This window comes from Ursus maritimus, unplaced genomic scaffold, assembly GCF_017311325.1.
Source record: "Ursus maritimus isolate PB19 unplaced genomic scaffold, ASM1731132v1 scaffold_21, whole genome shotgun sequence".
In the NCBI taxonomy this organism is placed as follows: domain Eukaryota; kingdom Metazoa; phylum Chordata; class Mammalia; order Carnivora; family Ursidae; genus Ursus; species Ursus maritimus.
Window position 1 is genome coordinate 46343170 of NW_024424564.1, and position 22353 is coordinate 46365522.

General features: G+C 57.5%; 1 protein-coding gene and 1 long non-coding RNA gene across 2 annotated transcripts in view; one reads left to right on the forward strand and one right to left on the reverse strand.

Annotated features, from left to right (window-relative positions):
* CYTH4 (cytohesin 4) overlaps nucleotides 1-22332 on the forward strand; it is a 29249-nt gene extending 6917 nt beyond the window's left edge. Inside the window, exons 2-13 of the mRNA XM_008705579.2 lie at nucleotides 1169-1251; nucleotides 3460-3524; nucleotides 3764-3830; nucleotides 5449-5567; nucleotides 6750-6830; nucleotides 8670-8782; nucleotides 10576-10724; nucleotides 16391-16502; nucleotides 17956-18032; nucleotides 18416-18487; nucleotides 18996-19150; nucleotides 20356-22332. Coding sequence (XP_008703801.1) covers nucleotides 1169-1251; nucleotides 3460-3524; nucleotides 3764-3830; nucleotides 5449-5567; nucleotides 6750-6830; nucleotides 8670-8782; nucleotides 10576-10724; nucleotides 16391-16502; nucleotides 17956-18032; nucleotides 18416-18487; nucleotides 18996-19150; nucleotides 20356-20428 — 1166 coding nt within the window. The 3' untranslated portion in view covers nucleotides 20429-22332. The remainder of the gene's footprint in view (nucleotides 1-1168; nucleotides 1252-3459; nucleotides 3525-3763; nucleotides 3831-5448; nucleotides 5568-6749; nucleotides 6831-8669; nucleotides 8783-10575; nucleotides 10725-16390; nucleotides 16503-17955; nucleotides 18033-18415; nucleotides 18488-18995; nucleotides 19151-20355) is intronic.
* On the reverse strand, nucleotides 9537-14585 carry LOC103676403. The gene is made up of 3 exons (XR_572096.2): nucleotides 13621-14585; nucleotides 12889-12963; nucleotides 9537-9887 (listed from the first exon to the last, which is right to left on the reverse strand). It is a non-coding gene; the product is annotated as an uncharacterized LOC103676403 (long non-coding RNA).
* Nucleotides 22333-22353: the final 21 nt, after the last annotated feature.

Consider the following 22353-nt stretch of genomic DNA (forward strand, 5'->3'; position numbering starts at 1 on the left):
AATGTGACCAGGTATTCCCTAAAGCTAGGGCTTAGAGAGTCAGGGAGCGTATGGACAGGCAGACAGGAGAAGGCATCCCAGTGCGGAGAAGTTGCATGGGCAAAAGTGGGGAAGTAAGACTGAGGGACAGTTTGGGGACAGTGAGGAGCTGGCAGGCTGGACTGTCAGGCTCTTACTGAGAATAGTGGGGAATAAGGCTGGCTAGTGAGGCCGGGACCAGAATGAGAACTTTTCTAAGTAACAGAGAGTCCACAGAGATTTTGACTAGGTGAGTGTTGTAGATGGAACAGGATGCACGATGGGTGAGAGGTGGGTCACTGACCCCAGTGTGGCACCTTGCAGAGGATACCAGCACACACGTGTCTCCCTTCATTCATTTCCAGGTGATGAGGAAGGAACCCAGGCTTTGTAGCCAGCCCAACCCAAGTCCCACTTTGGCTCAGCAGCTTGTCCCTGTAGAACCCTGGCCAGGTCACCTCATCTCTCTGAGCCTCAGTGTCTAGAGCAGGGACTGTGAATTGTCCCCCAAAACCCAGTCTTCCCATCTTACATAGTAAGGATATCAGGACCACCATACTAAAGGCTTATTTCCCAGCTTCCTTTGCAGCTAGGTGTGGTCATGTGACTACTTCTGGCCAATGGCGTGTGAGGTAAAATGATACACCACTTCCTGGTTGTGCAAATAAGCAAGTGGATAAGTGATAAACACGGGATCCAGGGAAAGAGTAAGTGAAAGTTCCAAGGAAGGACAAATGCCTCCAGCAAGTATTTTGAGTAGCTGCTATGTGTCAGGCTCTTTCTAGGGGTTGAGGATGCAACAGTGAGTGAAAGTGTTGACATGTCTGCTCTCATGGTTCTGGGAGTATAATGAGCAGAACAGAAAAGATGCAAATAAATAAAATGGTTCTAGGGAGTCTGTACCCAGAGGGTGCAAAGCTGGGTGAGGGGGAGGGTAGAGGTAGGGCCTATTTTAGGGAATGTAGTCAGGGAAGGCCTCCTGGAGGAGGTGACATCTGGGCCAAAGCCTGAGTGATGAGGGCAAGCAAGCCCTGGGTTTCTGGAGGGAAGAGGGCTCTGGGGAAGCGAGAGCTGGCCCATGTGGCTGGAGCGCAGTGGTGGAGGGGAGGGTGGTGAATGGGCCAGTGACCGCTGGTTCTTCTCTCTCCAGACCCAGCGGAGCTGAGCAGCGGGGAGACAGAGGAGCTGCAGAGGATCAAGTGGCACCGGAAGCAGCTTCTGGAAGACATCCAGGTGTGTGCACACTCACGCTCACCAACGTGTGTGCGCATGTCCACACACACGTTCGTGCTGACACACCCTCCAAGCACTCCCACCCACAGCAACACACTCCTACATGCTCACACACCTCCCCACTCACTCCTGACTGAGCCTGTTTGGACGGTGGGGCCGGCCCCCAGGAGTGGGGGGGACCGGAATCCCAGGGGGGCTCCCCACTGCCGGGCCCAGCTGCCAGGACCCAGAGAGAGCCAGGAGCGGAGCATGGGGGAGGGGGGAAGGGGCAATCTGCTAAGCACCTACTATGCACCGAGCCCCGCCTGGCGCTCTCTGCACTTCACGGCACGGCAGGCTCTACTCCCATCTGCGTGGCCCCCATCAGGTCTCATCTCTACGCTGGGCCTCAGTTTCAGCGCCTCTAAAACTTAAACCACTTCGCCAAGATAACACCAGTATGTGCCCGGCACTGGCCAATGCACCAGCCGCCCAGACGTTTCACTCATCTGGTTTTCAGCCACCTCTGAGGCAGGCCCTGGTTCTGTTCCTGGAGTGAACTGGGCTCAGTCCTGCCCCTGGGCCTTTGCACTCACAGTTCCCACGGCCTGGGACTCTCCTAAGGTCTCCTTGTGGCACATCCTTCTCATGACTTCATCGTCAGCTCCAATGCTGCCTCCTGGAGACTTCTCTGACCGCCCCGCTGGGGTTGCTGGGACCCCACCCCCACCCCCACACACGTCCACCTAAGAAAGTTGAAGATACAGAATCATTCACTCAGCAAGTATTTTCTCGAGACCTACCATGTGCCAGGCTCTTCCTGTACCACGACTCAGATCATTTTCTTTTTCTTTTTTTATTTGAGTAGAGTTGACACACACTGTTCCATTAGTTTCGGGTGTATGACATGGTCATTAGACAGGCCTATCCCTTACGCCGTGCTCACCGCAGTGTAGCTGCTCAGATCGTTTTCTGCACGGTCATTTCATTTGCCCATGACCCCTATGATCCCAACCCCATCCTACTGGGAACTCTGTGAAAGCTTGGGTTTCTCTTGCCCACCACCATAGCCTCAGCTCGATAGTCAAAGCATAGTAAGTGCTCGATTAATACTTGCAAGTGAATCGTGGGGAAGCCGCTCAGTGACTTGGCCAAGATCATCATATGGGCTGATGACGACTGGGCTCAGATCTAGTCTCCAGGCCCCTGGCTGCCGCTGGGTTCCCAGACAAGCTTGGGGACCACGCTCATCCCACAGACTGCAGGGAAAGGTGAGGAACGGCTGGGCTGGGTTCTAGGGTTCATGCCAGGGACTCATGCTTCTGCCCCGTAGGGGGGTGCTGGACGAGCCGCCACTCTGCTGTCTGCCCAGGGGTCGTGGCTGGTGTAATTAGGGGGTCCTCTGGCACTGGGCGCCTCCTGCAGGGTCAAGATGAAAAAGACTTGAGAGGAGTGGGGACTGAGTCAAGGGCAAATGACAGAGTCAGTGGATGGGGGATGGAGGCCAGAGAGGAGCTGGGGCCTGCTCCTAGGGCGGGGATTCGTTCCTTGTGGCTGGGGAGGCGGTAGGGAGCTATAGAAGGAGCTGGGGAAGGGTAGGCTCCAAGCTGTGCTTGGGGAAGCTGGCAGCTGGGTGGAGAGGGCTTGTCGGGTAGGCTTTTGGCTAAAAGTCAGGAGACGCCACAGCTGCAGAGCGGAGCTGGGAAGGATGGAAATAGAATGCGGTGAAGGTGGGGACTTGGGCACTGCCTCCCCCAAGACAGGAGCCCTTGGGGAATCGGGTATCAACAGGCAATAGGTTGGCTTGAGAGTGTGAGGATAAGAAACATCTGGGAGGGGCGCCTGGGTGGCTCAGTCATTAAGCGTCCCCCTTCGGCTCAGGTCATGATCCCAGCGTTCTGGAATCGAGCCCCGCATCGGGTTCCCTGCTCGGATGGGAGCCTGCTTCTCTCTCTCCCACTCCCCCTGCTGGTGTTCCCTCTTTCGCTGGCTGTCTCTATCTCTGTCGAATAAATAAATAAAATCTTCACACACAAAAAAAAAAAAAAAGAAGAAGAAGAAGAAGAAAAAGCATCTGGGAAAGGGCTCTGTCAGGGGTAGGGGCCCTCAATGGCAGCTCAGTGGAGTCAGGGGTCACGTCCAGGTGTGGAAGCGGTTGTGGGGGAGGGGGTTCGGGAATCCCTTTCCACCCCAGCCTCCGTCCCTGAGTTCCCTCCTGCCACCCCACAGAAGCTGAAAGACGAGATCGCAGATGTGTTTGCCCAGATTGACTGCTTCGAGACCGCGGAGGAGAGGTGAGGGGCTGGTTAAAATGCAGGGCTGGGCCCATCGGAAGAACTTGATTTAGGAGCCCTGGGAGGGGCCCAGCCCTGCATTTCTCGTGCTCTCCCAGGTGATTCCAATGCAGGGTGTGAGAACGCCACTTGGAGGCTCTTGGGGAATATTGGCTCTGGCTGAGCAAGGCATCCTTGGGGCTCGGAGGGGGTGCCCTGGGATCCTGGGGCAGTCCAGACTGACCTCTTTGTGTCTACAGCCGGTTGGCTCAGAAGGAGAAGGAGCTATGCATCGGGCGTAAGAAGTTCAACATGGACCCCATGAAGGTAGGCAGTTGTGGGGGGCTCAGGTGGTCATGGAGCCAAGGGAGCTGCAAGCTGGACACCTTCACAACGTCCTCTTGTTCCCCTCGACTGACAATTACCCACCTTACAGATGAGGAAACTGAGGCCCAGCAGAGCTCAACACCTTGTCTGGTGTCCCAAAGCCCGTCAGGGCTTAAGGGCTGTGTCACCTCACAGCATAGCATGAGGTGGGAGCCAGGAGGTTGTGGGGACATTTCGTGAAGTCCACGGACTTGGAGCCTGCTGGCTGAGCCTCTGCTTCCCCCTTAGATCCTGGGGCTCAGTCTCCAGAAGTGTGTTCCAGGCTCTCTGCTAGGGGGAGCCAGTCTGGGGGTGCTGGCACGGAGCACCCAGGGCTCAGGGACCGGCCACGCTCTCACCCCTCCCCCCCAAGCCCCCCACACCCCCACCCTTCCCCTGCCTCGGAGCAACCCCAACCCCACTTCTCACCCAGCTAGGTGGCAGCCGGTTCCCTTCCTGCTTGAACAAAGACCGGAGGAAACCACAAGCTGACACACGGAGGTGGGGTCAGGGCAGCCAAGGGGTCCCTGGAAATTTACTGCTCTGGCTGAGAAGTTGCCTCTTCCCCATCACAGTGTCACGCACCCGTTCACCACCCACAGCCACAGGATCGGACCCCAGCCCCATCCACATGGAACACACACGCACACACACACACGCACACACCCGCACTAACTCATACTCCCACCAGAGCACCAGGGAGGGGCCACTGAGGGGTCCCAGGACCCTCTGCCTGTCACTGAGAGCCTCCCCCTCAACTTGACCCACACCTTCCAGCACTCTTCCCCGAGAGGAACAGGGACACAAGGGAACCCTCACAGAAAACCAGAGACTGACCCCTCAAACTCCCAAAATTAGAAGGGCAGATTCTGAGTGTGGGGCTTGGGGGGGAGGCGTGTGTGATATCGTCAGATCAGGAAAGCAGTTTCACGTAGAAAGGGAAGGAAAGGCGCCACAACGGACACTGTCTCCCTCTGAGTGGTGGGACTCAGCAATTTCCTCTCCTTTTGATTTAGCTGGTTTTTTCTAATTTTTATACAATGGACATAGATTACTTGCGAGAAAAAAATGCAACACTATTTTTAAATATATAAGTTTTCAGGGGACAAAAGAAATGTCTGAATCATTGAATCTTAAAGTTATAAATTCATAGAATCATTGAAGCATATAATCCAAGAGTTAGGGGCGCCTGGGTGGCTTAGTAATTAAGCATCTGCCTTCAGCTCAGGTCCTAATCCCAGGGTCTTGGGATCAAGCCCCGCGTCTTTAAAAAAATAATAATAATCTAAGAGTTCAGACTGAAGGGGACCTGGAGAGCCCATGGCGTGAACCTGGTTCATTGCAGGAATGCTATCTCTCTTTGCATGCCTCCAGTGATGGGAGACTCACCATCTTACAAAGGCAGCTTCCCTTAAGGAGGGACAGAACTTCCCAGAACAGTCTATGCCTACGTCAGAATGCCAGGCCCCCATGCCACACCACCTGTCCCCCAGTCTGGCCATGGGACGCCCCCTCCCTTCCTCCACTCCAGCCGGTGGCTGTGTGGGGGCTGATCATGGGCTCTGCATACCCCCTCCAGGGCATCCAGTATCTCATTGAGCACAAACTGCTGACCCACAACGTCCAGGACATCGCCCAGTTCCTGTACAAGGGTGAGGGCCTCAACAAGACAGCCATCGGCACCTACCTGGGGGAGAGGTAAGGTGGGGCGTAGCCTTAGGCAGATAGGGAATGAGGGTGTGCAGGGGTGCACAGGTGTGTGTGCATGTGTGCAGGTAAACGAGGGAGTGAATTATTTTAGGGAAGTCATAACTCTTGGGCTCGAGAGGACTAACTGATCACCCCCTCCACCTTCTGAACCAAAGCCGGGCTTCCTTCCTTCCTCCATTCACTCGTTTGTTCAACAAATAGGTATGTTTTAGTATCTACCGTGTGCCAGGCAGTGTCTAATCCCTGGATTTATCCTAGTGAACAAGACAAACAAAACTCCTGCCCTCAGGGAGATACATTCTAGTGCGAAAGACAGATCCCCAAATATGTAAAATACGCTAGAAAATTGTAAGTTCTTTGGCATGCAAATAAAGCAGGGAAGGGAGATGAGAACCACTGCGAACTGCAAGTCAAGGGCTGTGACTTTAAATATTGTGGACAGGAAGGGTCTCGTGGAGGAAGTGACGCTTGACACTTCAAAGGGGTGAGCAGTAAAGACATCTGGGGTAGAGCATTCCAGACAAAGGGGACAGCACATGCAAAGGTCCTGGGGCAGAAGCATGCTCAAGGAACGGCGAGGAGACCAAGGGAGGGAAAAAGTAGTAGGTGACAAGGTGGGGCTCCATGGGAGGGTTCTTGGCAGAGGAGTGGTGAGAAAGGATGCCTCTGGCTGTTGGGGGTGGCAGGTGGGCTGGAAGTGACAAGGGGGGAGCCAGACCAGCAACCCTTCTCCCAGGCTCCCCAGTGAACACATTCCTTCTCTTAAGAGAGCAGAGGATGCAGGTGGCACAAAAGGGCAGAGCTTCCAGATTTGAGCTAGGAAGTGGGAAGAAATGGGAGTAGGCATGGTTCTTTCCATTGTACAGATGAGGACACGGGGGCTTGGGGAGGTCCAGGGGCTTGGGTAGGGTCATGCAGGCAGGAAGTGACAGAGGAAGGACTTGACACAGGGCAGGCTGCTCCCAAGCCAGAGCTCCCCTCCCGGGTGAACACACCGTGGGGGTGTGCGGGGGCTGATATGGGCTCAGACAGAGGCGAGCAGACCAGAAGGTAGCTCCAGCCGAAGGAGGACGCGGCTCCCCTCCCCCCACCTCCCCCACCCCCACTCCTCCAGGAGGTGGGTGCGAGCAAGTTCCCAAGTGCGTGTGCCTTCCTTCCTGCCCTCTCCAGGGATCCCCTCAACCTGCAGGTCCTCCAGGCCTTCGTGGACTGCCACGAGTTTGCCAACCTCAACCTCGTGCAGGCCCTCAGGTGAGTGGTCTGGAGAGTGGGGCCCCGCCCCCGGGGGTGGCCCAGCCTGGGGCGGGGAGGGCATCAGGTGCCACACTAAGGGCACGAGCACAGCATCAGGAGCAGAAAGGAGGAAGTGAGGAGCAGGAATTCGCTGCTGACAGCAGCCACCTTGGAGCTGAGGTCACGTGGTCTCACCCGGCGCCCTGCCGGGAGTAGCAGGTGCCTTCCTACTGCCGCTGCTGCTCGCCTTCTTACATTATTATAGCCGGATTGAATTACCAGGATGACCGTTACTATTACTTCCACCATTCCCACTGCTTCTGAGATTAGGGTTTTGTTTGTTTTATTAATACAGCGTAGGAGGTATTCCCTTTATTATTACATATTAAGCCCTGAGCCAGACTGCCGGGTTCATATTCCAGCTCTGGGACAAGTCTCTATGCCTCAGTTTCTTCATCTGTAAAATGGGAATACTAATAGTATCCAATTAGGGGCGCCTGGGCGGCACAGTCGGTTGGGCATCCAACTCTTGGTATCGACCCGGTCATGATCTCAGGGTCCTGGGATCGAGCCCCATGTCAGGTTCTGCACTCAGCAGGGAGTCTGCTTGAGATTCTTTCCCTCTCTCCCTGCCCCACCCCCCACTCACTCCCTCTGTCAAATAAATAAATAAATCTTTAAAAAAATAATAACAGGGGTGCCTGGGTGGCTCAGTGGTTAAGTAAGGGTCTGCCTTCGGCTCAGGTCATGACCTCAGGGTCATGGAATCAGGACCCATGTCCGGTTCCCTGCTCCGTGGGGAGTCTACTTCTCCCTCTGCTTCTGCCTCTCTCCTGCTTGTACTCTCTCTCACTCTCTCTCTCTCAAATAAATAAATAAGTAAATAAAATATTTAAAAATAAAATAATAATAGTAATAGTAGTAGTGGTACCAAATTCATAGGGCTGTTGGGGCGCCTGGGTGGCTCAGTCGTTAAGCGTCTGCCTTCGGCCCAGGGCATGGTCCCAGGGTCCTAGGATCAAGCCCCCATTGGGCTCCCTGCTCCACTGGGAGCCTACTTCTTCCTCTCCCACTCCCCCTGCTTGTGTTCCCTCTCTCGCTGGCTGTCTCTCTCTCTGTCAAATAAATAAATAAAATCTTTTTAAAAAATTCATAGGACTGTAAAACTAAACAGAAAGTACTTAGAATTGGCTTAGTAAGTCTTACTGCTATGGGTAATGCCTGGAAAATCAGCTCCCGAATGGGGGCATTTGATCTGGGCTTTGAAGGATGATTAGGAGTTTGCAAGGCAGAGAAGGAAGAAGCCACCACGATCCAAGCAATGTGGCCTTCCCTCCAATTCCCACGCTCTTTAAGGGAGAGGGGTAGGTGGTTGGGAGTCTCCAATATTCATTCCGCCCTTCTTTCACGGGTTACGGAGCAGTCCCTGGGTGCCCAGGCTGGGATGAGGCCCAGGGGGAGGTGTGAGAGCAGCACAGACAGCCCTTGCCCTTGGGGATCTAAGCCTGAAGCTCTGGGAGGGCTTAGGTTGGAAGAACAGGAAGCCCAGCCAGGGGAAGGCACCTGCCCGGGGGGCCCCAGTCAGATCCCAGGGCCAACGGAGTCACCCCTGGGCTGAGGCGGAGGAGCCACAAGGGGTTCTGGGTTCCAGATGAGCGGAGAGGGGCACACACCCCGCTCCTGTACTTCGAAAGAAAAGGCACCTCTGCTTGAGCCTAGAGGACGGGGGCAGACTCTCCCATTTACAGGATAAAGACTAAGGCTGAGAGAGGCAGAGCAGCTTATCCGGGGTTCCCCCCACCGGTGCCCCCGCAATCCCCACCTGCCCCACCACTCACAGCCCCATTCCTCCCCCAGGCAGTTCCTGTGGAGCTTCCGGCTGCCAGGCGAGGCCCAGAAGATTGACCGGATGATGGAGACGTTTGCCACCCGATACTGTCTTTGCAACCCAGGCGTGTTCCAGTCCACAGGTGCCCATGTGGGAGGGCACATGGGGCTGCGGGACCCCTTCGGAACTGCGGGCACATGGCCGCCCCACCCTCTCAGGTCCCCCCCAAACACCCAGATCCTGGGAGCCCAGACTTCTTGGCTGAGTGCCAGCTTTGGGCCAGGACCTCTGCTGGGCACCTGTCAGGCACTTGCCAGGCACTTGTCAGAGCTGCCTCAGGGCCCAGTCCTTGGGAGAGGAGACAGGACATAATGCACCGTCCCCCTGGCCGAGGGCAGCGATGGCAGTCAGCCTATCCAGGACGGCTTCCCAGAGGCAGTGGGGTCTGAACAGGGCTTTCAAGGATGAATAGGAGTTCTCTAGGAGGTCAAAGTGGAGAAAGGACTTTTCGGGCCAGAGTTTTCATCCGAGCAAAGGCCAGAAGCAGGAAATACACTGGGCAGGAGGTTGGGGGCACAGGGGTATAGAAAATATCAGCAAAGATCAGTACTGCAGACCACCACCCGCCCCCCAGCAGGGTGGACAAGAAGTCATCATGGCCGGCTTGTCCTGGCTTCTTCTCTGTTCCTGAAGTTACCGCAGCAACAATAACGAGTTCCATTTCTTGAGCGCTACCTGGGCAAAGTCAGGGAATCTTTGCACCCGCTCTCTGAGGTCAGCACTGTTCTCCTCTCTGCATCTAGCACAGACTCAGAGAAGAGCCGTGGCTTGTCCCTGGCTGTGTGACCATAGTCAGGTCCCACGGAGCACCTGCCCTACCTTGTAGTTGTATATAAATTGGGGCTGTGTTTATTTATCATCTGTCACCTCCACTAGTCTAAACACCCCACAGGGCTAAGGGACCATATCAAATTTATTCCCCAGTGAATCCTCGGTCCACAGCATTTCGTGGGTGCACAGTAAATATTTGTAGAAAGGATGGAATTTTAAAGCACCAGAACGGAATCCGTCTAACTGCGTCATTTTGTGACCTTGGGCATGTAACCGAACCTCCTCGTGCCTCAGTTTCCTGCTCTGTGCAAGGGGGTTAGTAACAGTGCTTGCCTCGCAGGGTTGTAATGGGCACGGGCAGCTTCTCGGTGGTTCTGTCGGGTGCCACTGTTTTCAGAGGTAGAATCGTCGATGTTCTAGGGCGTGAAGATACTTCAGGTTAAACCTCCTGATGTCACAGATGAGAAGCTGAGGCAGTCAGGTACATTCCCGAGGCCCGCCGGGGGGTTGGGGACATAGCTGGACTTCCCTGGCTCTGGACCCAGGGCCTAAAAACGCCCCAGAGGAGCAGTCACCTCCCTCCCAAATGCTTAGCCCACCTCGCCCCCAGGCCCATGAAAGTCTGAGGGACGGCACAAGAGCTTGGGCCCCCGGAGCCCCCACAATGCCGGCAAGATTGTCTAGTTGCACGTGACTAAGGCTTGAACAGTGTAGCCGACAATACGTGTTCCCCGAGTTCTGCGGAGGCAGAGAACAGAGTGGGCAGGGAGGCTGGAAGGGCTTGGGGAGAGGCTTGAGCTCGAGCTGAAAGAGGAGGGTTGAAATGAGTAGCAAAGGGAAGGGGAGGGCCTGCCTGGCAGGGGGCCCGGCGGGAGCCAAGTGCAGGGGTGGGAAGGCGTGGGAGGGGCTCAGGAGCTCAGCGGAACTTTCTTTGGAGCAGGGAGGCCTGTAAGAGTGGGGAGGAGGCTGGGCCTTGAACTCCAAGCTAGGACAGCCTGGACCTTTGGGGTGTTGAGACAGGTGATGCTTGACCCCTCGAAGCGGCCAGGGCAGAGGAGGGGAGAGTGACGGGGCCAGGACCGTGACCGCTGTCCCATCTCGCAGACACCTGCTACGTCCTGTCCTTCTCCATCATCATGCTCAACACCAGCCTCCACAACCCCAATGTCCGGGACAGGCCGCCCTTCGAGCGCTTTGTGTCCATGAACCGCGGCATCAATGACGGCGGTGACCTGCCTGAGGAACAGCTGCGGGTAAGAGGGCCCACGGCCGAGGCCACCTGGTCGCCGGGCATCTGGTCCCCAGGCCCGTCCTTGGGTGGACAGCCCGCTAGGGGTGCCTCTGAGATAGAGCACTCCAAGAGGGGGCTCGGAGAGGGGCCACCCACGTTGGTGACTGTCTTGAGACGGGTGGTCTCAATCTGGGCACCCATCATTTGCACTTTCCAGAAAGGGTGCCTCACACAACTCGAGTGTTTTGCTTGGAAGCCCAGATTCTTAGACTCTCTGCATGTCAGAGCTGAAAATCCTCAGACTCTGTTAAAAGCCTTCCCTCCTTCAGACAGGGGGAAACTGAGTCTTCCATAAGGCAGCTCGCAAGCCAAGCGGAACGCAGGCCTCCTGTCTCTTCCTCAAACAGCCCCCACTCCTGCCACAGTGCGCCAGGCCCCGTGCCTGGCACAGGGCACCTAGGGATGAATCAACCACAGGCCCTGCCCAGGCCAAGTTCAGGGTCTGGTGGGAAGATGATGCATGTGTGAACCCTGTACTAACTACGGGGACGTAACTACAGAGACACAACTGTCATTCTCCTGGGGGCAGAGGAAGGGGGCCATCCTGGAAGACTTCACAGACATGATGGCTTCTGACATGGGCCTTGAAGGCTGAATGGGAGTTTTCCACAGAGGGAAGCAGAGAAAGGGCATTCCAGAAAGGGGAAACCGCCAGAATCCAGGCCTCGCCTGGCTGGGAAAGGGAGAAGGGTCCAGAGCGGCAGCTTGGGGTTGCGGGTATGTATGGACAGGAACAGGTGGCAAGGTGGGGCCGGAGCCTCCGAAGGAGGCTTCGAATGACAGCCTCAGAGGTTTGCCTGGTAACTATGGACAACACAGAGTTAGGAACTGTTTTGTGAACACGGGGGTGAGGTTCAGAGCCTGTGCAGCAAAGATGAATTGACAGTTCATTTCCAGGACTAAAGATGCCCCAGAGCTCAATAAAGCTCCTGTCGCCTCCCAGTGACAGCCTGGCAGGAGGGGAGGAGAGGGTGCGAACCCCACCCTTCCCAGCTTAGCACCCCGCCAACTCTGGGGGGGAAGCCTGGGTCTGGAAGGACTCGGGTGCCCCTCCCTGTTTAAGAATTGCCACGCCCTTAGCCCACCACCCTCCTTGGTCCCCAGAGTAGAAAGTTTATCATGGGGGCAAGGTGGGGGGACCACAACACAGAATGAGGCCTTGAGAGCTGGTTAGAGCTCCAGTCAAATCCCATCTCCCCCGTGCGTCTGTCGGTGACCTTGGGGAATGACTCACCCCCGTCTCCAAGCCACCATTCTCTCAACCAGGATAATGACGCTTGCGTCACCGAGCTGCTGGGAGTAGCAATTTGTAAAAATGTAAAGGGCATAGCCCCTGCCAGGTAGAGAGCACAGGCTCTACATGGAGGCTTAGGTCACTCTGAAGAATAATTACCAATAATTTTAAAACCCCGGCACTTAGTAAAATGCCCAAAATCTAAAGTGCATTTGGGAATCGGTAAGCATCTCACTGTGGTGCTGGCGGGGGGAAGCTGGGCACACCTGGTCTGGCAGATAATGAGTTAATGACACGCCAGCATTATTGCCTCAGCCCCCCAACCCCCCCCCATGAGCCTTCTTGAGCACCTCCCTCCTTGGGCATTTTTCCCAATTCAAGCCTTTTGTTAATAACAATGCACTACATTTGTGAAGAGCTTGTAACTTTCTCCTCCTGGGCTTTAGAGTCTAGCATCTCAATTTAGCTTCACACTCTGTCTGGGAGGTCTGGGAAGGGTTTATGACCCTCCTCGCAGCCAAGAGAAGCAGGCACAGAGGTGGGGAGGGGGGTGCGGAGAAGGAACAGAAGGTTGGAGTCATAACCACAGCCGGATCCCGGCTCCCCCACTCTCTGGTTGTGCGACGTTTAAGTGGCTTGACCTCTCTGAGCTCCCAGCTCATAGGATTCGTGTAGAAATGTAAGGTATTTAGCCAAGTGCCTGTGTCGTGAGTGTGGCTAATGAATCCAGAGGCTTCCCAAGGTGGGAAGAAAACCCCACAAGCCTGGTCCTTGCTCTTCGGGGCGTTTACTGCAGAAGTCTGGTGGGAGCCCGGGAGCTGTGCAGATTGGGGGGCATCTGCCCGCCTTCTCTCTGGGCCTCATCTTCCCTATATGTAAAGCAAGAACTCACCTTTAAGCACCTTCAGAAATTCAGAGTTTGCCACCTGGCGGAAGGATTCCCCATCGTGGTCCTGGAGCTTGGGCCCTGCTGAGGATACATCATGCTTCTAAGCTGAAAGAGGCTTCGGAGAGGTGCACTATGGGAGGCAGGGGACAGGGGACAGGAGCCCGTCTTGCCCTGGCTATCCTGATAGGGCTGAGGCAGAATGCCTAAGAAACTCGGGGCAAAGGTACAGGGTGTGGACTCGGAGGATAGGGGATCAAATCCCAGCTCCCTTTGGCCATGACCTTGAGTGTGAGCCTCGGTTTCTTCATCCACAAAGTGGACAGATGACGGTGCCCTCAGGTGGTTCTCCTGAGAAGCCTAATTAATGCACTCTAAGCTCCTGGCACTTGGCAGGTACCCAAGAAATGCCAAGAAGGGAACCACTCACTTTGAGAGAGCTGCCCAGAGACGGAGCTCAGGTGGAAGAGGGGAAGAAGGAGAGAGGCCAAGAAGGAGGGCTCTCCAGCCTCTGGTGTTATAGGTGGAGAAACTGAGGCCCAGGCAGGGGAACAGTCTCCCAGTTCAGGGCATCCTCTGCTGCGGGCAGCCCTGGACCTCCTGGAACCTTGCCCAAACATCTCCATCAGCACTGGCCATGTACCAGGCCCAGTTCTGGGCCCTCTATGTTCTCATTAACTCCTCCTGACACCCTTAGGCAGTGGGCACCCCTCCCAGTTTACAACCAAGGAAACCGACCTCCAAGAGCAGTAGCTGGGTCTCATAGTTTGTGAGGACACCAGCTTCGAACGCACTTCTGTCTGACTCCAGCGCCCTTCCTTTGGCAGAGACCAGAAGGCAGGATTTGGGGATGGAGGACTTGGCTGTGTTTCCCAGCTACCAGTTGCTTCCTGGCTAATGGAATCTCAATTCATGTCATGGAACAGATCAGGGATCAATTTGGCTTCAGATCGGTCGGCTTCAGGCTCAGCTTGATCAGGGTGCTCAGTGAGGGCAGGACTCGATCTGCTCTCTCCATCTCTCAGCAGCCTTCTCCTCCATGTTGGCTTCCCTCCTAAGCAGGTGTCTTCAAGCTGCGGCAGAGATGGCCCAGGCGGCTTCGGGGTTCATTCTTGCTTAGCAGTTCAAACTAAAGTCCCAGAATTAAGGCTTATTGGCTGGCTTGGGTCACATCTCCTCCCTGAACCGGTCACCGGAGGCCAGTGGGAGGAAATGTTTGGATTGCCCAGATGGGGGTCATTCCCTCCTTCCTGGAGCCTGGGCCAGGGGGCGGTGAGTGTCAACCCCCCTCAGCCATCTGGACAGAGTGTCTGGGCAGGTGAGCCCCCAGAGGAGAACTGGGGGTAGAGAGAGACAGAGACAAGACCAGCAGACCCGCAGAACAGCTGGAAGGTGGCAGTTGTCTTTCTAATCACGTCTGCCCAGCCTGGTTTGGTGGCCGCCCACACCCGCACAGGGGTGTTTACTTACGGGGGAGGGCTGGTGTTTACAAGGTGCAGGGACGCTAGATGAACCGAGCCATTTCCTCTGTGGGGGCAGAATGTGCAAGCTGATAGGCGACCCACAGAAGCTGCCAGGGGGCCCCTTGTGGGTACCGCGGAGGATGAGGCCCCCCTGTGTGGCCCCCTGCTTGCCTCCAGGGCCTCCCCAATGTTGGTCTGTGCTGACAGCGGTGCTGACAAGGCCTTTCTGCCACTGGCCTTTGTTCGATCAGCCAGCACCACTTGGGAATTCCCAGGGCTGGGCCTGGGCTGGAGGGGCCGCAGGGCTTCCTAGCTGCACTAGGGGTACGGGGGTTCCACAAAAAGGGCAAGTGGTCCCTGCTCCTCCCTGCACCGCCTCCCCCCAGCACAGCCAGGCCGAGCCAGGGCCTCCAGAGTCAGTCCGAAGCTACCTCCATCGAGCCCAGGGAAAGCTGCTTCTGGTGGCATTGTAACCCCCAGCCCCAGAGCTATCAGGTCAGCAAAGACCTTTTAAAAACCAGCAAAACACCATTTCTAAAACTTTGGGGGACTCACACAGTACTTGTGAAATTTTTCATTTCAAATCTCAAGGAAACCATCGAAACAGCAGTATGCACAAAGGCAACAGAAGGAGATGACTTCATTATCTTCGAGACGAGATCCAGCATTGGGTCTGGTTTTAATAAGCAGAAACCGTTTAGAAACATATTTCCAAACAATTGAAAATATGGGCAGGTTGATCGTAGAACACAGGGCCCCGTGGCAGGGGGTTCAGAACACACCGGGATGATCCACTGCGGACATCCACATGGAGGTCTCAGCCCTAGCTTGCATACCTCCAGGGACGAGGAACTCATTACTATACCAGCTTGTTCCATCCATATTCCAGCAGCTCGAACTGCTAGAAGGTCCTGCATGGAGAACCGAAATCTATTTTCTGGGAACTCCCACCCCCGTGATTGCAGCCCACCCGGAACAGGTCTCTGCCCTTGAGAGCCGAGTTCGGCATCCCACCTTGACTCTGTCCTCAGGCCGGGCCTCTCGACACGGGCAGTCAATCCCCAACTCCCTGGTCGATCCTCTGTGTCCCCCGACCCAGGGTACACCTGGAAGTCTCTGCTATTGCACCTAAGCAAAAGGGGGGCCCCCTCCCCTCATGGATGTTACCTAAGGAGGCCCTAACCCTGGCTGCAGTGTCCCCAGTGTGTACGTGTGTCTGAGCGTTTATACACGTGTGCCCACACACAGGTGAACATGTGTGGGGGTGTTACAGGTCCCAGCTGGGTGTCCTTGTCTGCAACGCTCTCAGACCCAGGGGTGACCATCTCTGACTCCCTCATCTGACCTGGAAGAGGGGTGCTGGGTGGCTAGGTGAAGGCAGGAGCTGTATGCCTCCCTCCTTCCTCTTCAGCTTCCCCTGAACCTAAGGTAGGGAGGGGCTCTCATCCCTGTGGAGTCCATTTAGCAAGCCCCCCCCTCAAACGCTGAAGGGTCAGCATTTTTCTCTGTATTTCTGCTGATGAGGACCAGCAAATCCGATAGGGTGAGGAATAGGCCCAGGCTCACACAGCCATCAAGTGACTAAGCTGAGATTTTTAACCCAGATAGCCTGACGCCAAAGCCAGTGCTCTTCCGGAATTCCAGCAACAGGGGCCGGGGAGGGAGAGCTGGGGGGCGCGGTTACCATCAACCGCCTGGTCGGTAAGGAGTTGCCAACCTGTTTGAGGCCAGGCCCTGGGGGAGTCCTGGGGGTTGTGGCACCAGGCCTGCCCTGGGGGAGCGCCCCACCCAGTGGGGGAGACCCAGCCCGGCAAGCAGACAGGCACGGAAGTGGTGACAGGGTGGCAAGGGCCGTGGGTGAGGCGGCTGGGCACAGTCTCTCTGAGGAGCGGCCTCCCCGCGCACTGCTCTGGCCCCAGAGCAGGCGGACCTGGCACGCGGACCTGGCACGGAGAGTTCCCAGGCCACACGGGCCCCGCAGGGCTGAGGCTCCGGACTGGGCTGGACATCACAGCCCGGTCTTCCGCTCTCTTCTCTGGGGACAGAACCTCTTCGACAGCATCAAGAGCGAGCCCTTCTCCATCCCGGAGGACGACGGCAATGACCTCACTCATACCTTCTTCAACCCTGACCGCGAGGGCTGGCTTCTCAAGCTGGGTGAGGCGCACACTCGGGCACGCGGCAGACACACTCGGACACACGCAGGCACACACCGGACACACGCACACGTTAACATGCAGCCTCGGGGGTTAAGTCAGGTAACACACGCACGCGCACACACACACACCCCGTTTCCTGACCCCCAGTGCAGCTGTCCGCCTGCCGCATCCCTCCATCTGTCTGTCCTGGGACAGTGGGGAGGGGGGGTGGAGGACGAGCAGGAAGAGGAGATGACAGGCCAACAGTCCTATAGACCCTTCAACTACAGGCCTGTCTCTCTTCCTGGAGGGCTTCTGAGGAAGCCAGGCCCAGAGAGGTTAGGGTACCCATCTGAGGCCACACAGCCAACAAGTGGGTAGGCAGAGCGTTGGGCGTCCCTGAGGATGGGGGAGGAAGTGGGACAGGATGTGGCTCAGGGGAGCTTCCCTTCAGCATGATGAGGGGCTGGGAGAACCTCCCGCCTGCAGAGAGCAGCCACTGGTGGAGGCTGGGGTGACGGCTGCTGCCAGGTGGAGGCTGGGGTGACGGCAGGCTGCAGAATCTGGCAGGGGAGCTGCAGGGCCCAGCCGTCTGCCCCTGGCCCCAGGCACACTCCTGGATGCCTCCCCAGCAGAGGCAGCCCAGCCAGGGACAGTGGTATTTGGAGGCAGGTAAGGACAGACACCTCGTGTTGGAGCAGAGGCCTGGGCTGGGGCTGCCCGCCAAAGCCCTCCCTGTCCCTATGCCCCTATCCCAGCCCTTCTGCAGACCACAGGGCCTCCTTCCTTGCCTGATGGACTGTTCCCAGCCCCAGGGCGACTCTAAGTCACAGATCCCAGCTCCTCCACGCATGTGCCAGTGGTCAGGTTCCTCGGCCTCAGTTTCCACAGCTGTGAAACGGGGACCATGGTCACTGGGAGGGTTCAATGTGTGGCAAAAGGGCCAAGCACTTGGGCTCCGGAGCTAGGACGCCAGGCTCGAATCTGAGCTCTGCTGTAGGACCTTGAGCAGAAGACTGAGCCTCCCTGTGCCTTGGTCTCTTCATCCGTAAAATGGGGTTAATAACAGTCCCCTCCTCATAGGCAGTCCTAGGGATTACTAAGCAAATATTTTCTAAAAACATCTAGAACATTGCCTGGCAAGCCAAAGATGAAATGCTTAGCACGGTGCCAGGCAGGGAGCAGGCCAAGGAATGAGCTGAGGGGGAAGGGCGGCCACTGGGCCTGGGGCCTGATAGCAGAGGAGCCTTGAATGCCAGGTCAAGTGGCCAAGGGATGCCTGGGGTGATGGGCGCCACTAGGGTGTTTGAGTGACCAAGTGATGGGTCTGGGGGAAAGTGTGGTGGGTTGGGGGTTGGGAGGCTCGAGAGCAGGGGGCAGAGGAAAGCTCTCCAGGCCCTGCTGTCACGGAAGGAAGTGTCAGTGGCCCAGGGAGAGGAAGTCCAGCTGACTGCGCCGTTGGCCTCTTGCAGGGGGCCGCGTGAAGACATGGAAACGCCGCTGGTTCATCCTGACCGACAACTGTCTCTACTACTTCGAGTTCACCACTGTGAGCAGGGGTCTCCTGAGCCTGCCCCTGCCCCTCCCCACCCTCCCCGACTCCCTCTCAGCGGTCCGCTAACAGAGCTTGGGGCCCCTTTGAGATCATTCAGCCCCTCTCCGCACCCATTTCAGAGGGGGACAAACTGAGCTGGCCGGCAGGGAGGAGGACGGGCAGGGCCAAGGGCCAAGGCAGAGCCACGCTTATAGTCCAGCCTCCTAACTCCCAGCCCCTCCATTCGCTGCTCCCCTCCCCCTCCAGGGCCAGACAGAGTCTGGGGAGATGAGTGCACTCCGCTATGGGTTTGGGGAGCCCCACAAGTTCATTCCCTGCCCTGGGTGTCAGGGCTGCATTTGCTGATCCTGGCCTTCCCCCCTCCCCCACTCCTGCAGGACAAGGAGCCGCGGGGTATCATACCTCTTGAGAACCTCTCTGTGCAGAAGGTGGATGACCCCAAGAAGCCAGTAGGTGGCGCAGTTGGGTCCTGAGAGCCCCAGCCAATGGGGGTGGGGGCGGGGACGTATTTCTGAAATGGGGTGGGAGGAGAGGGCAGCTGGCCTGGGCCCTCCAGGAGGCCCTCGGTGGGTGGAGCTCAGGGTTGCCTCGGTTTCCCTCCCAAGGGATCCTGGGAGGCAGGTCAATGGCATCAAAAGGGCATGGTCTCATTGTCTCTCAGAGCCTGCCTCTGACACTGGCCGATGGCCTTGAGTAAGTCTCTGCTCCCTTCTGAGCCTCAGTTTCCCCTGCAGTCAGCTGGGGGTTTTAGGGGAAATGGTGCATTTAGGTCGAGCTTGGCACATGGAAAGTTCTCAGCGTGAGGGGGAGCAGCTCCTGCCCCTTTGCCCGGCACGAGAAGCCGGCCCTGGGATGGGGTGCGTCTCGCTGTTTGTCCTCACTGAAGCCCAGGAAAGCCCTGCCAGCTGCCCTCTCCACCCACCCCTGCCCAGCTCTCACCCCACCACCTCCCCGCAGTTCTGCCTGGAGCTCTACAACCCCAGCTGCCGGGGCCAGAAGATCAAGGCGTGTAAGACGGACGGCGAGGGCAAGGTGGTGGAGGGCAAGCACGAGTCATACCGAATCTCTGCCTCCAGCCCGGAGGAGCGCGACCAGTGGATCGAGGCCATCCGGTAAGGGCTGCCTGGGCCTCCCGTCCCTTCCAGAGGCCCCTGATTCTCTCTGGGCCTTGTCTCCTTTTCCGCAAAAGGGCTAAATCCAGAATCTCCCTCCTGTCTCTGGCATGCAAATCCCTCCCGCCCGGATTCTGAAGCCAGCTCCTTGGGTGCCCGCACCGTGCCGGGCCCCCGGGACACAGGGGAGTGAGGCCCCAACTTCATGGGCTGGCGGGACGATCCCGGGAGACGTAGCACGTAAAGCTCTTTGCCCAGTGCCCGGCACGTGGTCAGCACTCTTGAATGGCGCTCTCGTTAGCACCGGGATCCGAAGCGGCCCTAGAAAGACCTGGTGGAGAGGGAGGGAAGGGCTTTGTAGGGGGAAGGACCAGTACTGGCAAAGACAAGAGGGCAGGTCAGTGCGTGGCCTGCCTGGACAGCAGCCTGGAGTCCTGCTCTGCAGAGACTGGGTAGTAGGGGACCAGGCTGCACGGGATAGCAGGGCCTTGGTCACCATGGCAGCTAGTGTGGGTTTCTCCTGGGGCCACTGCGGAGACTGGGAAACAGAGAAGGGGTGTGGCCAGGTGTGGAAGGTGTAGGGGCTGATCTGGGGGTGCCAAGATGGGCAGTGGAGGGACAGGTGGAAGGGAGCCAGGTGAGGGGCAGGAGCCAATGGGGAGACATGGGTGACGGTGGGTCCTACCAGCCAGAGCAAGACACCGGAGTGGTCGCTGGGCCAGGGGCTGTGTCCCAGGGACTTGCGGGGTCTTTCCCCTCAAGCCATGCAGCAGTCTTGTGGAGGGGCCAGGCCAAACACACTCTGACCTCCATTTCACAAATGAGGCCCTGAGCCCCCCCACCCCCACCCAGGGGAGGGACCTGCCTCGCCACATAGTGGGGGGGGGGCGGGGCGCAAGCAGGTCTGTTGGCTTCACCTGGGCTCTTTCTGAGAGAGAAGGAGTCTGAAGAGGGGCCCAGAGAACTTGCAGAATTCTCGAGGCTGTCTGCTCTCAGCCTCACCCTCTCCTGCCCGGCCCGTGGGACTCCGGGCAAGGCTGCCTCACCGTAACTTGGTCCTTGGTGGGGCCATCTGGCCTTCCTCCTGCAGCCGGGCAGGCCTTCCCCTCCCTGGGAGACCCACACGCCTGCTACAAGCCCTGGGAGCTGAGAGCCCCTTGGCAGCCAGCCCAGCCCTGCGATCTTTTCACCTGCTCTCATTTCAGAGCCAGCATCACCCGTGTCCCTTTCTACGACCTGGTCTCTGCTCGGAAAAAGAAGATTGCCAACAAGCACTGAGCTTCCTGGGAGGTGGTGCCTGGGGCCGGGCATCGTGGGAACCCCATGACCTGTGGTACCCGGAGACTTACGTCTCACCGCAGGGCACCCTTTCCTGGCCCACAGACATCTCCCTGCCCCCATGATTTTGAGCTACAGGGGGCTGGGGGGGGAGGCGCCAAGGCTCAGGAGGGTGGGTGGGAAACCCCAAGGGCTCAGATGTGGCACTTAGGTCCCCTGGCCCTTGGCACCCAGCCACCGCCAGGAAAGGCCCCCGCCTCCTGCCCCAAGTCACTGCAGCAAGGAGCAAGGAAAGCAGCCCCAGAACCAGCACCCTGTCCTCCCTTTGGGCCTCAGTTTCCTCTTCTGTGGAACATCTCCCATGCTCTGAAATGCTGTCGGCCCTCGAGGGAGGAGGAGCCGTGGGAATCCTGAGTGCTTCCAGCCCTTGGCCCTGGCAATGTCTCCTCCTTCTGCTCAGGGGTTTCTCAGCCAGCCCCTTCCCTGTCTCCAGCTGGGACTTGGCCGTCCCTGTCTGAGGGACACACACACAGCTCAGACGCACAGACAGGACCGCTGGGAGACACCAGGAGCACTGGACTAGGAGTCCAGCGCCCGCAATCTCCGTCCCAGCTCTGTCTCCAACTTGGTGTGTGCCCTCTCCAAGTCATACTCCTGTGGTTCTTGGAAAACTGCGGGGTTTGGATAGAAACGTCTTGGTGCCCTCTGTGTCTGTGCCCCCCACCCCCAGCAACAGTAACAGCCCCGGTGCAGAGCCCAGCGGTGCCCCAGCTGCCACCTGCCTCCTCACGGACCACTTCCTTTTGGTAGAAGGACAAGATTGTACTGGGCCAAGAAGGACAAGATGTCTGCACTTGTTGCCTGAGCCGGAGGGGCTCTGACCCAAGGCCACAGGGAAGCCAAGAGCAGAGTGGGGCTCCAATCGCAAGGATGTCCATTTTGGAGGAGGGGCAAGAGAGACTCCTCAAGAAAATGGCAGACAGCGTCCCACACAGGTGTATTCAAGCAGGGCTGGCGGTACAGCCAAGAAGCCAAGAAGAGAGAGCTTTGTGAACCATGGTTACCAGGAGGGCTGCCTGGAGGCAACACCCATGCCACTGAGTGACATAGAAGCTTGTGGCAGAGTCTCAGCCCTAGCCTCCCTGCTGACCACTGACTGGGGGTCCCATGGTGGTGAGGGGCTGCCCCAGCTGGGTCCTGGCATCCTGAGACCCGCGGCAGCGCATCAAGAGTTGAGCGGATTTCCCCGCACACAGGCGGGCAGCTCTGCCTCCAGGGAAGCCCCAGCCTGGAGGAGGATTCCTTGAACAGAAGCCCTTCTTACCCCCTCGCACGGGGGAGTCCCTGGCAGGAAAGCGGGAGATGCTGTTGCCTCTGCCCCAAGCCTGAGTGGGCGAGCCGGAGCAAGGTGCATTCCCCAAGGGAGGGGAGGCAGTCTCTCCTCCCCTCCACCCCCACTGACACGTGCACGCCTTTCATGGAGTCAGGATAGAGTAGCTGTCTTGTGAGTGGTGAGATCCCCATCTCTGAGGTGTACAAGTGCCTGGTAATGACACGGTACTGAAGACGGCCTGGGTCGGGCATCTGCAGGGGGTCTTGGAGGACATTTGAGGACTTCTACAGACCCCATGTCAGCCTGGGAACTGGATGGCACCACTGCCACCTCCTTTGTCCCCTGAAGGGGCAGCCAGGGGTCATGGAAGGAGCACTAGGTTGAGGGTCATGGACTCTGAGGTCTTCTCCTGCCGCTGGCATGCGCTGGCTGTGTGGCCTTCGCCCCGCCCTTTCCCTCTCTGGCTCTCAGCTTCCTCCCCCATCATTGAGAGGGCGGAAGTGTTGATTTTCCAGGCATGAGTGGCTGTCCTGAGAATCAGAAGACAGAATAAAGCTCATGGTCCATCTCAGGAGTGGGGACTGTCCCCTCT